General features: G+C 36.6%; 1 protein-coding gene across 1 annotated transcript in view; it reads left to right on the forward strand.

The window, feature by feature from the left end:
* LOC145663046 (sialin-like) overlaps positions 1-14,901 on the forward strand; it is a 76,867-nt gene extending 61,966 nt beyond the window's left edge. The window contains exons 8-11 of the mRNA XM_081729204.1: positions 486-618; positions 5,366-5,524; positions 6,462-6,547; positions 14,302-14,901. Coding sequence (XP_081585330.1) covers positions 486-618; positions 5,366-5,524; positions 6,462-6,547; positions 14,302-14,523 — 600 coding nt within the window. The 3' untranslated portion in view covers positions 14,524-14,901. The remainder of the gene's footprint in view (positions 1-485; positions 619-5,365; positions 5,525-6,461; positions 6,548-14,301) is intronic.
* The last annotated feature ends 1,906 nt before the right edge of the window (positions 14,902-16,807 follow it).

The raw sequence follows: 16,807 nt of genomic DNA on the forward strand, positions 1-16,807 counted from the left end.
TGTGACAGTAGCATTGTAACGCATTAATATGTACAAACGAAACTAATTTTGTGGGTAACCTTGATACACTGCGACTAATGTACAAATGCGTTCATAAGATTTGGATATAATATACGAGAAAACTCAAATATATGTATGAACTGTATTGTAGAATGTGTGGAATTAGCTGTTTATCAAAAGGTAATATAATTTAGCATGGTACAACTCTGAAATATTTTGTATTCCAAACATTTTAATGAGTATTTCCATATCAAATTATATAAACCAGATTTCTCAAAATGTTTTGGACAAGTGAAGGAAGTAATTCGCAAAATATTGAAAATGAGTTTTTTAAAAATTGTTTTTTGTGTGCGCGCATGTTCAATTAATTTTGTAGATAATATGAAACACAAATCTCGCATTAATTTTCCCGTGTAAATACTTAACAGCCAAATACTTCAGTAGTATGAGACATTAGACAGATAAGTCTTATTTCAATTTTTCAGAATGGATTTGTGTCTGGCCTTCCTGAGCTATCTAAATGTCTCTTTGGCTTCTGTTATTCAGCAGTGATCGATCTTCTTCTCAAGAAAAAAATAGTTTCTCTCACTGTAGCCAGAAAAATTGCTGTTGCAACGTGTAAGTACTTTCATACAACGTAATTTAAGACAGTATAACACGGCATGGTAAACTATAATAAGTTGCTTATAAAAAGCTATAAGTAATCATTCTAAGAATATATAGAACATACACTTACTTTACTTATTTATATACACTTATTTTCAAACATAAATCAACGATCTGCTACTTGGTATACTTATCAGATATCACGGATTTACAAAAAAAAAAAAAAAAAAGTTCCCATTTGTTTGTATGAAGAAGGATCAGTGAATTTCACACCACTGTTTTTCATTCATTCAAGAAATGATGTTATCCAAATATTGGATTGATTAAAAGTTTTTAAAGTTTAAAACAACAAATAACTCCCAAATGCAAGCGCGGGCTGAAAAAAAGAGATGGAAGGACACTAGTTGGACCACACTGATCAATAACATTGGCAAACATTTTAAATTCCTCTAAATTTTCGATAGTAATTTTTGTAGGTAACTCTGTTTCAATGTGTTATAAAAATGTAGATCAAATTCTGACCAAAAAGCACCAAAAGGGCGATTCATATATTCCTCGGTATTCTTGTGTGATTTTGTTCGTTTATTTTGCCCCAAGATTCTAAAACACATAATGGCATAAAACACAACATAACTGGTCTCGTGATTTACATGGAAATAAGGGTTTCAGTGTTGAAGAGAACTGTAGAAATAGGCAACATTGTAGCTCATATTTAGGAAAAACATGGGTTGTTGCGTATTCTCAATTCCTGCAGTATACCTTGTGCAATCTTGAAGAAGTGTTACAATTGAATGTAAGCCTATTTATTGTGTTCGATCAAATAAATTAAATGCTTTAAATGTTCCTTTCCGTTTTAATGGAAGCACATGACTAAGATTTCTGGTGTGAAACACATTTATGTTCACTTTATTTGATGTTATTTGTTACTGGTTACATTGAGGAATTCTTTTTCATCCAGGAACTTCATTAGGTGAAAGGATTAAACTCTGGATGCTCATTTTCAATTTCTTCTTTCTTTCTTTTTGTCTTGTATTTCCTTTTCACTGTGTTTTGGTGAAACCTGAACTTATATTGAAGTCTGTATCACATATATATGAAAGAACGTGTTTTATTCAAAATATGAATAAAATTTATATCTAAAATGTTTATGTGCACGATTTAGGCTGTATTTGAGATCTCAAGCATCATTGATCTTCAGAATCCTGAGGTACTTAGTCAACATGGAGGAGTTTCATTGTCGTTGGTGATACTTTACCGTTTTTTCAATGGTTCGATAAACCTGTCTAGGTTTGGGAAGAAAAGTTCAGATTGCACTCCGTTACTTTTTCGGCGTAATAGGCTTGACAGAACTTCAGAGTAATTTTCTGGTCTATGATATTTCCAAGAAAAATTTTAATAATCCTCTTAAATGCTCATTGGACCTTAACTAAACTTGATTAGATGAATGTTACTCTACAGGAATGTTACTTTTTAATTTACCTTTACTCATCCCGGAAATTTCTTTCTTGGATAATCAAATACCTAGCTAGTTTTTGTCTATTATTTGATATTTTTTTTCATTAGCCAGACTTTTATGTTTTATGCAGGCAAATATATTTAGTTAGGATTCATTACTAACTTTTTTTACTACTGAAGTCAAGGACATAATGTATACGCAGCAATAATCATGTCCTGTTTTTGTATTTTCCTAGATCAGTGTTTGCAACGATATACAGTGAAACCTGTCTTTAGCGGAATCGAGCGGGACTCGCAGAAATTTCCGTTAAAGTCAGGTTTCCGCTTAATGGAGGTAGACGCTGTCTTTTTTTTTTTTTAATACATGCTTATAACGGACATACTGAGAAAATATTGTACGTGCATTGTACGTACCTTTTTCAATTACAATGCTTCTTTTTTCTACGAATTAATACACAAAAAGTTTAAAATTAATACAAAATATGTTATACACATGCTTTCTTTACTTTTGCAGTAATCAAGCAGAGTTTTCTGTATACATTGCTGCTTAGCTGTTCTACTTTCCGTACACAGTTTAGCCTGAGAAACTACACTGAGTAAATCAGAGTCATTTTTCCGTAAGACAAATTGTTGCAGTTCCTTTAAACTTCTGAGATCATCTTGATATGTCTTTATTCTACACTCTTTTTCAAACTCGGTACCGCATTCCTCTTCTTCTTCCACCTCGTCTTCTTCTTCCGACTTTCCGGTGAGGGGACTACGGACAAATTGTGTGGGTGAATATGAGTAGTGCTTGGGGAAGGTCAACAATGCCCAGAAAAATTTAACAAAAGAACGAACAATTTATCGCAGACATGTAATGTATCTATTTACCCTCTCACAGAATGTCAAAATATTTTCTAAACGCTGTAGTCTGGAACTCTGAATTTTCCGTTAAAGATTTATTTTGCTTTCCGTTGTCCGCATAACACAGTTTCCGCTTAATGAAGGGAATTTTACACGTTTTGCACTCCAAAATTCATGGGACCGTGAAATATTTCCGTTTAAGAAGTTTTCCGTTTAATAAAGGGTCCGTCGAAGGCAGGTTTTACTGTATTTTTAAAAGTAACTTTCTTCTTTGACAATAGTATAGGTTGCACGTCCTGGTGTACCGTGTTAGATCTCAAAATCTGTAAGTGATGGAAATTCCGATTACAGATTCAGATTCACCATGCAAAAAATATATGTTAAAATGCTATTCATGAAACAAAATCTTAAACAGTTAACTTACTTGAATACTTCTGATAGCCTGGAATTATTTGATTCTTTGAAGGAGTTTCCTTGACATCCCTGACAGAAATTAAATGAAAATAAGTTAATATAAAAGGGGGATTTTCTTTTAGCCGTAAGAATGTAAGGCGAATTCTATTGCATTATTTGTTGCGAATTCTAGATTGCAAAACATAGGTTAAATAGCATAATGATATTTGAACTATTAAATTACACACACTGTAGACATAGTTAAATACATTTTGCGTATAAATTATCAATTTAGCTACGAAACTATCTCAAACTAAAACCATAAATAAACTATTATACAGGGTGGACATAAGGTATCTTCCTGATAAGCATTAATAACAAAGAAGAAGAAGAAGAAGAATGATAGAAACATGCTATCTTTAAACATCGCTTCTGTGATACTTCAAGATTTTGTCATAACCTGTGCTGCTATCTACTGCAGCTGACCGCAGTGCGACAGTCATTTGTTTAAAAATGGCATCAGCACAGCCAAAAGCGAAGTGTGTGTTGTGGTATCATTACTGGAGGTATTTTCTTAGACACCTTGGTGTGCTGCGTAGCTCCCCAATTAGAGGAACACCAACCAAGTGTAATCCTTCAACTGGAGTGGCCGCGGTGGCTCAGTGGTAGAGCGTTCACCTCTGGTGCTTGGAGTCCCGGGTTCGATCCCAGCCAACGCCAAGTGAACTTTATGGTGGACAAACATCGTGTGTGGGGGTTTTCTCGGGGTTCTCACGTTTCCTCCCACTTTCTTCATTCCACCATTTCATTCATTACTCATCATCACCGTCTCCTTTAGCCTAACCGGCATAACCGTGGGACGTAAAACTCCAAAATTTCATTTCATTGTTTTTCCTTCAACTGGAAGGTCGTTTATTTCTCGATGAAACGTTTTCTGATCAATAGATGGGGAGAAATGGCCCAATACCATGGCCTCATGATCCCCAGACATACCCCCTGACTTCTTCCTGTGGGGTTATGTTAAAGACAGGATTTGTGCAACACCTGTCCGTGATATTGCAACACTCAAAAACAGGATAATAGACGCAATAGGCTTAAAGACTCCTGAGATGTTGAGTAACACATGGATGGAAATTGAATACCGCATGGATGTCTTGAGGACAACTAATGGAGCACATATGGAAATTCCCTAAATCAGGTAATAAAACTTTTTGGGCGGTATTCAGAGAGAATTCGTTAATCGACGGTTACTCACAGATTAGTTAGTAAGGATACTAAAACTTTACTAAGGAAGGTACACTTTTTGGTATTCAGAGTCTACTTTGAGTAGAACTAAAACGATGATTTGGGTATGATTAACTTATAGAACCCCATTGCATCGGCGAGAAAAATAAATGTGGCAACTACGGAAAAGAGATGGGCGCATGCGTAGTCTGTAAAAATGGAAATACATGACATACGAAATCCGAAATGTGTCGCACAAGCTAAACCGTGGCTAAATGGTACCCTCTGCTCTAGATTAATTAGTCACATGTAATGAACTCCGTCGATTATTACGTCCTAATCAGACACTCTGAATACACTTTTGATAACCATCTGTTAGTAAATCTCGTAGTATAGCCTTAATCAGACGTCAAAACGACTCTGCATAAGGCCCATAGAGTTTTCCTATTATTTGCCGCAAACCACATGCTTCCATCATTCTTAGTTTTCTTGTTATTAATGTTTATCAGTAAGAGACTTTAGGCCTCATGCAGAGTCGTTCATAAGCGTGATTAGTGCCATATTTAAGAGTTCGACTAACATTTGTTTCCTGCAGTAGTCAGGCATTTAGTATGACGCTAATCATACCTCAAAACGACTCTGCATAAGGCGGTTTATGTCTACCCTGTATTTAAAATGGTCAATAAATTGTGAAAACTTATCAGTATAGTCAGATCAGAGATGCGCTTTCTTATTTAGCACATTTCTGTGTACGGACACGTTGCTGTTATAAGTAATCATCTTTGCTGTACACATTTGTTACAAATTCATATTTGTAGTTTCTTGTTTCTATTATTTTCAGGCGAATACCTTCCAGGAATTACTCTACTTATCATTGGTTATTACGGCCATAGTAGTTCTACAATAGCTGTGATATTGCTTGTGTTAACAAGCGCCGTCGGTGGTGCAAGTTCCTCAGGCAGCCTACCAAATATTGTGGACATAAGCCCAAACTTTGCAGGTTGGTTGTTTTATAAGGATTGTTCTCTGGTAGGTTGAAAGGAGTTTTTCAAAGTATTGTGAATTGATAGGTAGAAAATGCTCAATTTGATGCAATTAACTACGGTAGTTCCCAACCTGGGGGTGCCCTCCTCGGGGCGTGACGAACGAGTAAGGGTACGTAAACTGCTGACAGAAATTGACAGTTAAATTATGAATAAAACACATTATTATTATTATTATTATTATTATTATTATTATTATTATTATTATTATTATTATTATTATTATTATTATTATTATTATTAAAGATAGGTCCCATTTTAAATATTATTATTATAGTATGAGAAACCGGCAATCTGTACATGTTTCGTAAGCGTGTTCTGCCTTAGGCTTACCAAAAAGTGAAAGCTCTAAAGAGTGAGCTTTTGCATTTGGTGTAGATGGGCTTTTAAAAGGCATAGATCACTCGCTAAATTCTGAATTTGTAATCGGAAGGTAGGAGTTTCGGAGCCGACGATCAGCACTCCGCAGTTCTTCCAGAGTTCCACCAACAAATGCAGGTATGATGTCGTTAAATATAGCCCAATAAATTGGAAATGGCCTATATTGAAAGGTATCATCTCAGAGTTGTCCAGGTAAAACTGAGAAGAAACCTGGATCACTTCAGTCAAATTGGCCAGCCGGTTGGCGGGTTGAACCACGAATGTCCCAACTACGAATCAAGTCCTCCAAATCATGGAGGATTGATTTAGGATATAAAATATGCAGAAATGAATAGATATTACTGAGTATTTGTTTATATTCATTTTCGCATATAATGTAACACGAAAATCAGTACGATATTAGAACATTTGTTTTCTGTTACGAATAAAATGAATAAAAATTACGAATACTAAAATTATGTACGATTAATATTTTAATCTTATCTTCTAACTGCATATTGCTTTTCATTTCAGGAGCAATTTTAGGATTAATAAAAACATTATCTATGATACCTGGTGTTCTATCTCCTGTTTTGATTGGGTATCTTACGAATGATAATGTAAGTATTGTATTGTAACTACATTCTAAATTATTATTGTTATTATGTATTTTGCCTTTCGACAGGTTCTGGCCTGGGACTATTGAGTTTTTTTTCTTTTTAAATTTTAGATTTAGAGCTGGAAATGTTTCTTCCACATTTCTCAATCTTCAGTTTCCTCTTTTAACTTCCAATATTTTCTTCTATTTTTCAAATCATCCATCACTTGTGTTCTTCTTCTTCCTATTTCTCGCTTTCCTTCCATCTTTCCTTCTATGGCGGTATGAAGAAGACAATTTCTTCGCAAAATGTGTCAAGTTTAATTGGCCTTCCTACGAAGGATACCGGCTAGAAGTGTGCTCTACTTTCCTATCCGTTTTAAACATCTTCGTTTGTTACTCTGTTTGTCCATTTTATCTTCTCCGTCTGTCAATTCTTCGTTTGTTACTCTACAATATTAATATCACTGCCAAGCAACAAGGTTATGTCAGAGTATAGCTTTATGACTTGTTTATTACTTATAAAGTACGTGTTCAACTTCCATGAGCGGTAGTGTATATCTATCTATCTATCTATCTATCTATCTATCTATCTATATATATATATATATATATATATATATATATATATATATATATATATATATAAAATAATATAATTAAATTAAATACTTCAGTTTTACATTCCACGGTTATGTGGTCGTTAGATTCATTTCTGTACTGTCAAATATTTTACATAAACACTATTTTTCGAATGGAAAGAACGGCCACTTCTACTAGTAAATAATGAAGTAGTGTTAGCGTGTGTAATGAAAGAAAACAACTAAGGTTGAGTCATGTATCATTTGATAGCCCACATCGAGCTAAATAAAATTCCATGCTTGATGGTAAATCCTTGTTGCTACTTTTCAAGAAAACCAATAAAACTACTTTTTATGCGTTAAAAATTCGAAGTTCTTGACCAATAAAATCAAATATTTGATACAACATCAAGCCTTTTATTATGATTCAAACAAGCGTACAGTACTGAATGTGGTTAATGAGATACCGTATGTGAAAAACCTAAGTCTATCATTGGCTTTTAACCTTAATTACAAATGTATCTTTCAATTAACATTTCCAGAGTTGTACGTATGTATTTCTCGTAAATCTCTGATTATGGATAATAGTTTTACATATGGGTCTATCTTTGATGTAACCTTTACACGGCATAACTATCAACATACTATTTTGATTATTTTTGTAGCCCAGAGGTATAGCTACAGACAGCAAATTGAGATCCTCCCAAATGGACTTCGTCTGTCGCGTTTATTAAATTTCTTTAATACTTATTGCAATTGAAGAAAGTTTATAGTGGAAAATAGAAGAAATATTTTGATAAAAAAAAGTATATCAGAGAGAAAATCTAATAGGGGTAACAACAAAATATTTCAAATACCATCATTCATACTTCTGAGATGATTTGCTTTCCAAGGTACCTGAAGGTCGTTCTTCATTACACTTCTGAACTCTTGACAGATCATTCTAACATTGAAGTTTTTCTTAACTTCTTCTAATGTCAACCTTAGCGTCTGATGCCAATAATTTTTAATGACACTGAAGAGTTTTTGACATTCCGCATATGTTCCAGATAAAGTGGAAGTAAATTCAAGAAGTGAGATAATCACTTTCGAATTAGACTCTGCTTCCATTAAATCTTTATACACTATTCTTTATCTACTCAAGGGTGATTCCTTTCTTCCCCAGCCACTAATATGTTTCTCAATACATTTTAATGCAGTGCAGTACGCGTAAAACATTTCATTCTCATTAAATTCTTATGAAATCTGTGGATTATTTATTTGTTTGAGAATGACTTATCAAATTGCTCATAGGAGAGCTTAGTGTAGTGAAGAAGATTTTTTATTTTTAATTACATTTACTGGAATTTATTACTTACTGACCTGAATCCGGTACCAAAAATGAAATATTAAGCACCGTTTCTGTTAAGAGAATTCTTTATTGGAATCCCTAGAAGTGATTAATAATTGCTTTTAAACTTTAAATGTTTTTATATCAAAACATAATGTAACACAGAAAAAGACATGAAGCAACGGCTGTGACAAGAGAAAAAGAGTATAGAGTATTTGAATTTCCAAAAGAGTATGCACTCTTAAAAAGAGTACGTCTGTTCACTCTAAATACATATGTACGAAACTTGGCTAAAAAATAACGGCAACTCTATCAGTAGTATACATGGAGCAGTGGAGATCGCATGCACTCAGAGCAACCTTGAACCTTCGAAAAGAGAATGTTATACATGAGTTTCCGCTCTGAATCGGGTTTAGTCTGTGAGCAATGAATGAAAAGAGAGGTATGAAATCGTATTGCCGGAAGAATGACAAATATGAAAATTGAGCAGCGCATTAACTTGAAATTCCTTGTGAAATTAAAGAAATCACCGAGCGAGTGGGTGAAACTGTTGCAGTATGTGTATGTTATAATACGATGTCACGTACGGAAGTATTGGAGCGGCATAAACGCTTCAACGATGCACACGAGAATGTTGATGATGAAAAATGGGTCGTCCTGTCACAGCAACAACAGAGGAAAATGTGGTAAAAGTTACTGACATTGTCCGGAAAGATCGCAGGATCAGCATTCCAATGATAGCAGACATATTGGCCATCGACTGGTGATGAGCACAAGAGTCTTGGTCTTGCAGTTTGTGCAAGAGTCTTGCATGCAAGACCAAGACCAAGGGGTGCAAGACAAAGACCATACCTCCAAGACCAAGACTCTTGTTCAAGAGTCTTGCACAAGTACCGGTACTGCTACTTGATTTTTTAGAGAATGTAAAAAGGAAGGGAGAAAATCATTACATCTTTCACTTGAATTTCTTGGCTTCAGTAAAATGCCACTAGAGTGAATGTGTTCCCAGTAGTTTATGCAATCCGTGTGGGTCGATCTGCCCCTGTAGCATATAGCTATAAGTACCAAGTATGTCTTTTTTTTCAATATGTCGTTTTCTGAATCGGTTGTTCGTGTTTTCTGTAGTTTTTACTCGCTTTCAAGCCACACAGGTGTCATCTTGTGCCATGTGATCTCTTTTTTTTTTTTTTTTTTTTTTGACGGGGAAGGTGGATAAACACCATGTGCGTGGATTTTCTCAGAGTTTTACCGTTTACTCCTACTTTCATCATTCCACTATTTTATTCATTTCTCATCATCACCGTTTTCCTTAGCCTCGGTGCAGAATCGTGGGACGTTAAACTAGATATTTCATTCCATTTCAAAGCATATGAGTAGTGTTCTTCCAATCGGTAATTCCGTACGTACATCATAGGTGCCGACTACATGGGTATAGCCTTGGCTCCGAGGCTCAAGTATCTATTGGAAATTTTTGATGTGTGCTGATAAAATTAATATCGAAATAACATTTTCATGACATTGACAAAAACTGAATGCAGGTAACTGCAAGTTTGATTTCATGGGGGATGCTTATACGTTCAATAATTGTTTATCTATATAACTTTTAGCCTCTTTAGATATACAGGGTTTGTCTGGAAAGTAATAGGACTGAGTCGATTTTTAAAAAAATATATTGAGCCAATCGTTACAATTCTTTAAAAACTTTCAAAATAGGCTCCTTCTGCGTCGATACAGCGCTGCCAGCGCGATTTCCAAGCATTGAAGGCGTCACGGAAGTCATTCTCCGGAATAGCCTTGAGAGCCGCGGTGCAAGCTGCTTGGATCCCCTCTGTCGTCTCAAAATGCTTGTCTTTCATCGGGCGTTTCAGGCGAGGAAACAAAAAGAAGTCCGGGGGGCTACATCTGGGTTGTAGGGCGGCTGCGGAAGCGTTGGAATGCCGGCCTTGGTCAGGTAGCTGTTCACAAGAAAGACGGTGTGAGCCGGGGCGTTGTCGTGGTGCAGCTTCCAGTCGGCTCCGATTGACCCTTCGTTTGAGTCTCTTGAGCACTTCCACGTAAAACTTGGCGTTGACGGTTTGTCCAGGAGGAACAAATTCATGGTGGACGATGCCTTTGATGTCAAAAAAGACAATGAGCATCGTTTTCACTTTGGATTTGCTCATTCTTCCCTTTTTTGGGCGAGGAGACGCCGGCGTGTGCCACTCGGATGATTGCCTCTTTGTCTCGGGATCATACTCAAAGATCCATAATTCGTCACCTGTGATTACGTTATTCAAAAATTGGGGGTCACTTTTACACATGTTCAAATTTTCTTGGCACAATTCCACTCGCCGCAATTTCTGGTCGTCAGTGAGGACAATCTTCGCGCACACCTTGCGCATGTTCAAATGCTCCGTCACAATTTCATGAACAACAGTTTTTGGTAAATTTAACATCTGGGCAATTAAACGAATACTTAGTCGACGGTCTGAGTTCAAAACTTCGCGCACACGAGTCACATTGTCGGTGTTTGTCGAAGTCGAAGGTCTTCTAGCACGGTCTTCATCGGCGACCTCTTCCCGGCCCTCCGAAAAGACCTTGTGCCACCGAAACACACCACTTTTTGCTAAAGCATCATCTGGGTAAGCCTGCTTGATCATATCAAATGTCTCTGTCGCAGATTTACCGAGTTTAACACAGAATTTAATCGCGTACCTCTGCTCTAACGAACGCTGCATTTTCGGCTTGCACCACTTACAGAAACACTTTGCGCGAAAAAGCCTGTCCTGACTCTCCGTGTGCTCGGAGACAACTGACCAGCCGCTCGTTCGTTAGCTAGGAACGCCCTCTACTGGATCCAGTCGGTGCGCGCACGCTCCCAAGTACAGTCATGGCGGAATAAAATCAGTCCTATTACTTCCCGGACAAACCCTGTACGGTACATCGAGGATTGAGCGGTATAACATTATATGATAAATAATTCATATTCACAAATGAGAGTGATTTTGTACAGTTATTTCAAATAACTTGGAGTTTTATGCTGTTACTTTGTATTTCTAATATAGGTCAAAAGTATTTATATAAATTGAGTGTACACAAAAGACAGTTGAGTCGTTTTCAGTTTTCACTCAAATTATTCTAAAATATTAAGAAGTTTGATTATAATCATTATTATTTTAATTTTTTCTCTCTTTTTTGGCCAATATTGCTAAATATATCATCGTCATTATGGTTATTCTGCCATTATTGGCAGGTCACTTGCTGCAACTGAGAAGCTTCGATGTACGGTGGTCCTCAGCTAGTTTTTTCGCCTTGACGTAGCAAAACTCTGTTTTAATGCCTTCCTTCAACTATTGTCTCCTTAGCACTGTTAGGTTCTTATTTAATTTTTACAAGCCCAAAATATTTACTTTTAGTTAACTTTCCAAATCTGCCAGATACTATCAATGAATGACTATACCACTTGTTGATTACAGTCTACCTTTAATTGAATTATACCACTACATTTAACAAACAGGAACCTTTTTGTATCCCTAAAACTAGTCCAATAACATAAGCCATACCTGGCTTTACCATATATCTAAAAAAATATCAGAAGCCACACTTGACTCTTCAACCTAAAACATTAATAGCCACTCTTGGCTCTGCAACCTAAGATATCACTAGCCACTCTTGGCTTATCAATCCCAAATATCAATAGCCACATTTGGCTTTAGCTTCTCTTAAACCTATGCATAACTTCAGCCACTTATGGCTCACATTCCTATAACAACTCAATTACACATTATTTATATTCATAGTAACGCCTTTCTTTTGTTACTACTATTTCCTAACATCTTGTCCGATTGTTCACAATCAATACCTTCTCCGATACCCTAACAAGCACCCTCCCTCTCTTTCCTTCCACCATACTCTCTAGCACGTCCCTCATAGTACAGTTCCTCCTCACTATCAGTTAATGTCCCAACAAGGTCCTCTTCTTTTCCCCTACTGCTACTATTTCTAATTGCTTCTCATTCTTTTTCCGTTCAACCCACCTAATTATCTCCTTTTTTCGAATGCTTCCATTTTTTCACCGTTTTTGCGTAATGTCCATATTTCTACCTCATAGAGTACATATTGGAATCAGTATAACAAAATCTCAATATTTAATTGGAAGTTTGTTCAATACAAAGATTAGCTAATCGTGGTAAAAAAGAAAAAAATTCTGACGTCTTTAGAGTCTAGAAATAATTTTGCAATTTATGGTATTTCAGTAATTTGTGCCAGGCCTGTAGCCAACCCAAAAGTATCGGGGGCCGGTAGAAGTTAGGGGGACCGATCCAACCATATTATAGTTCATTTGCAAGCCAATGGTGAAAATTTTAGGGGGAAAGTAAAAATTTAGGGGTCGGCCCCTTAGCCTGCCGTGCTGTGTCTGAGTTTTATCTTATGTTTTCTTCGATTTTATTTTAATAAGTTACAACCATATAAACGCAAAGTCAAACAAATGCACATTTGTAAACAATTTTCATTTCCTTATTAATAGTTTATTGCTACATTTCCTACACACTGTGCTTCTAGCTTCACACATTGTCAAGACTCATTTTTCAATCAGATAACATACTGAAAAATTACAAAATTAACCAAGAAAGTTCTGTCGCTTTTTCACCCACCACTTTAGAACATCGATATGCCATCTAAGACGTACCTGGACGATCAAAAATAGTCCCCATCAGGGGGGGAGGGGGTTAGCGTTGTACTGTAACAGAAATACCACTTTGCGATTCAGATGTGCTGGCTCCAGAGTTTTGAGTTTTCTTGAACTTGGCTCAACTGCTGAGAGTACACAATTGCATTGATGCTCTGACCGGCTGGTAGCAGTTCCCGATGCACGATGTTGCGAGCAGTCCACCAAATAAATATACAGGAGGACCTCCTTCTGGTACGGTGCTGGTTTCGGCTGTCTTGGAACCGGTTAATGGAATGCTAACCAATGCCCCGTGGAGCTTCGTACAGGACCCATTTCTCATCATATGTCAACACCCTTCCAGAAATTCCTCAGACGAGATAGCACAGAATCACAGATGTCTGCTTGCATTGCCCTCTGGCGCAGAGTCAAATTATGTGGGAGTCATCGACCCAACTTGTAGTGCTTCCCAAGTTTATGGAGGTGCTGCCGAAAAGTTTCTCAACTTACACTGAATTATAGTCCCATGTCTGACTACTGTTCGCCTTAATTTCTGCCTGAAGATCTTCATTTTCTACATGTGTTGGTCTTCCGGCACGTGGTGCGTCTTCGAGTGTTTCGTCACCGTCCTTAAACTTGTTAAACCACCGCTGCACTATCCACGTAGTCACGACTCCCTTACCAAGGTCTGGCATATCTTCCGCCCCGCTGCAGCGGCGTTTGACCCGTACAACATACACGCCCTTATAATGCTTTGTGAAAGTCCCATGTTTGCTCTGTCTTTACGCAAGTTCACGGTGTAACTAAACTGCCACAACCAGGTATGTTGGATATACCCACACCAACAACTGACCTTCGCCTTATCTCCGTTCGCATTTCAACTCACGGTATGAGGGCCAATTGAAAACAGACTTCCACAAAAAGTGAAAGAACTTTGTTGGTTACCTTTATAATAACAATTTGTGTGTGTGTATTATGTATGTATGTATAGTGAGTTAATGCTTTCATATTCTGAAAGAAGACTTTTAGTTTGCTTTTATAGAAAGCCTGCCCCCTGGAAAAGCCATGCCCCCGTCTAGAAAAACTTGCTGGCTTCTTTATCGCTATAACCTTTGTAGCATTATATAATCTAGATTAGGGATTTGCTTTTTGTACTTTGAACTCTTATATGACATCTTCGTATCCTCAATATTACTCTTATTTTGATATATTTTCAGCAAACGACTCATCAGTGGACGCTGGTATTCTGGATAACAGCTGGCGTTTATTTATTCTGTGGAACAATATTTATCATCTTTGGTTCTGGAGAAGTGCAACCATGGAATTCGTCTCCAGATCAAACAGAGAAGGAAAAATCTAACGAAGAATTGATAATGTCAAAGGCGGAACCTAACGGTATTGAATTTAAACAGGATAATAAACAAACTGTACCTGTATAGTATTTTATGTTTCTTACAAAAAAGACTGATACCGTATAATATATTTACATAAAAAATAAATGTATGAATAAGTGCTTCGATTGAAGAAAGAAATATTTCTCGCCCAATCTGATTTTTTCTTTATATGATTATTTTGTATAAAGTTCACCTACAAAAGAACTGTGGACGAGTGGAATATGTTAATATACAGAAATGAATGATTTCTTCTATCAAAGAGTATTGATAATGGGCAATCTCAGGACTTCTTAAAAAAGGTGTTGGACACTAGGAGTGGTGTAGATCTAGTCATATCATTTTATACATGTATTTTGTATACTCTATATTGTTACGCATTCACTGAATGTTCTTATAAATTAATAAAGAATATATTTTATTTTATTCGTATTTATTATATATTATCGCATTCTACCTTTAAAAGTTATGCAGAATATCTGGCTTGTCTCGGTTTCTCTCGGAACAGGAATCCATCCCATCTAACATAGATAGGAGAACCGGGATAAAGTGTCCAGTTAGTTACATACCCTCCGGTTTCAAAAGGAGCATATGGAAACCTGGATCTTATGGATCTAGAGTAATCATTTCTACGAGAGTAATTTCTTAAGTCATGCACTCAGCACATGCGCGACCGTTTGAGTGGTGTGATCAAGTTCAATTTTATGTCGGTTGTGAGTAAGAGTTGTGAGAAATTCAGTGTTAAAATGGAAGGTGAACCCGACTTAGGAGACCAGCGTTCCTATATCAAAATCGAAACTCTACGTGGAAAGAATCCAACTGAAATTTTCAATGCTTTGCGGGAGGTTGTGGAAATAGTATAGTAGATCTCAGCACTGTATCGCGATGGTCAGCTCCTTTCCATGAATGTCGTATAAGCACTGCGGACAACCCAAGAAATGGAAGACCATCAACTGCAACAGACTACACCTCTGAGATTATTGTGAATGAGAGAGAATCGACGAAAAACGTGTAAGAAAACCTCATATGAGGCCAGAATGTCTGTCATTTCAGTTTACAGAATCATTACTAAAAAAGTGAAAGATGAGAAAAATCGTTGCCAGATGGATTCTGCGTGATCTGAGTGAAGAGCAGAAAGTATGTCGCAAAAGAATAGCAGAATAATTGCTTCAACGTTAAGCCCTGTATTCACTTGGTCGATTTAGTCGCACGGCTAAATCGAATCTCTGCATTTGCAACTAAATCGAAGTGACTAGAGCGAATAAGATCGGTGGATGTGTTCAATTATTTCAACATAAATTGAATGCTGCTTGCCGACTCACCCTCCTCTGGTCGATTCGAAATCGACAGGCAATTCTAAACATGTCCAAGCGAAAAAGTAAATGGAACAATTTACCGTGTTATAGCAGAAAAATTAAGGGACGAAATTAAAATAGCAGTGACAAGAGAAAAGAAAATGGTGTTGTATAAGGATAGTCGTATTAAGAAAACAGTATTTAGGAGCATCACATACATGTATTTTGATGAAAGAATTTTCAGTAGAAGATCTTTGTGTAGTTTAATCACTTGTCATGGTTTCACAGTAATAACTCTAAACTTGTAAACATAAAATACACTTTCCTTACATTATAGAGAAACACTCCGCTGGTTGAAATTAATATGTTACACAGTCATCTTCCATATCGACTAACTCACCGCAACCGTAGTATACCACTTGTAAACAAAAAATACTGCTTACCTACATTTTGCAAAAATGCTCTATGTTCTAGGTAGCTACTAAAACCGAGAATAGTAGAACTTAGAATTTAGATTTAGCTGAAAAAGCTTTTTACATTTTTTCGACCGAGTGCCCCGCCGGGAATCGAACCCGAGACCGCTTGCACCGAAGGCAAAGCGAGAATGGTATCTAAACCTCACAGGATAGAAACGGCGAAATGCTTAGCACAAATATTAGAGTATTTTTAACAGGCCATATCGTAACACAATCATGTTAGTAACGGGTGTAGGTGTTGTTTTGGCCATTTTAAAAGATTTACAGTAAGATTCAATAGTTTGCATGAAAAGTCATGTTTATAAGGGACAAATTTCTGCAGGCATCAGCATTAAATACAAAGTAATACACCTGTATTTTTAGGTTTGCAAGTGTAGGGTTACTAGTGTAAAATTATTCCAAGTTGTTTACGATGAATAAAATAAGTGAGTGCATATGAAAGACGGCTCTATTAGGTGCTATTTTCCACCGGCGGCATATTACTGCACAGTGCGTAGGGCCTATATTTTATGTTTACAAGTGGAGCGTTACTAGAATTTAACCATTACAAGTGCTATTAAA

The sequence above is a fragment of the Thermobia domestica genome, chromosome 10 (assembly GCF_964235325.1).
Source record: "Thermobia domestica chromosome 10, izTheDome1.hap1.1, whole genome shotgun sequence".
Lineage (NCBI taxonomy): Eukaryota > Metazoa > Arthropoda > Insecta > Zygentoma > Lepismatidae > Thermobia > Thermobia domestica.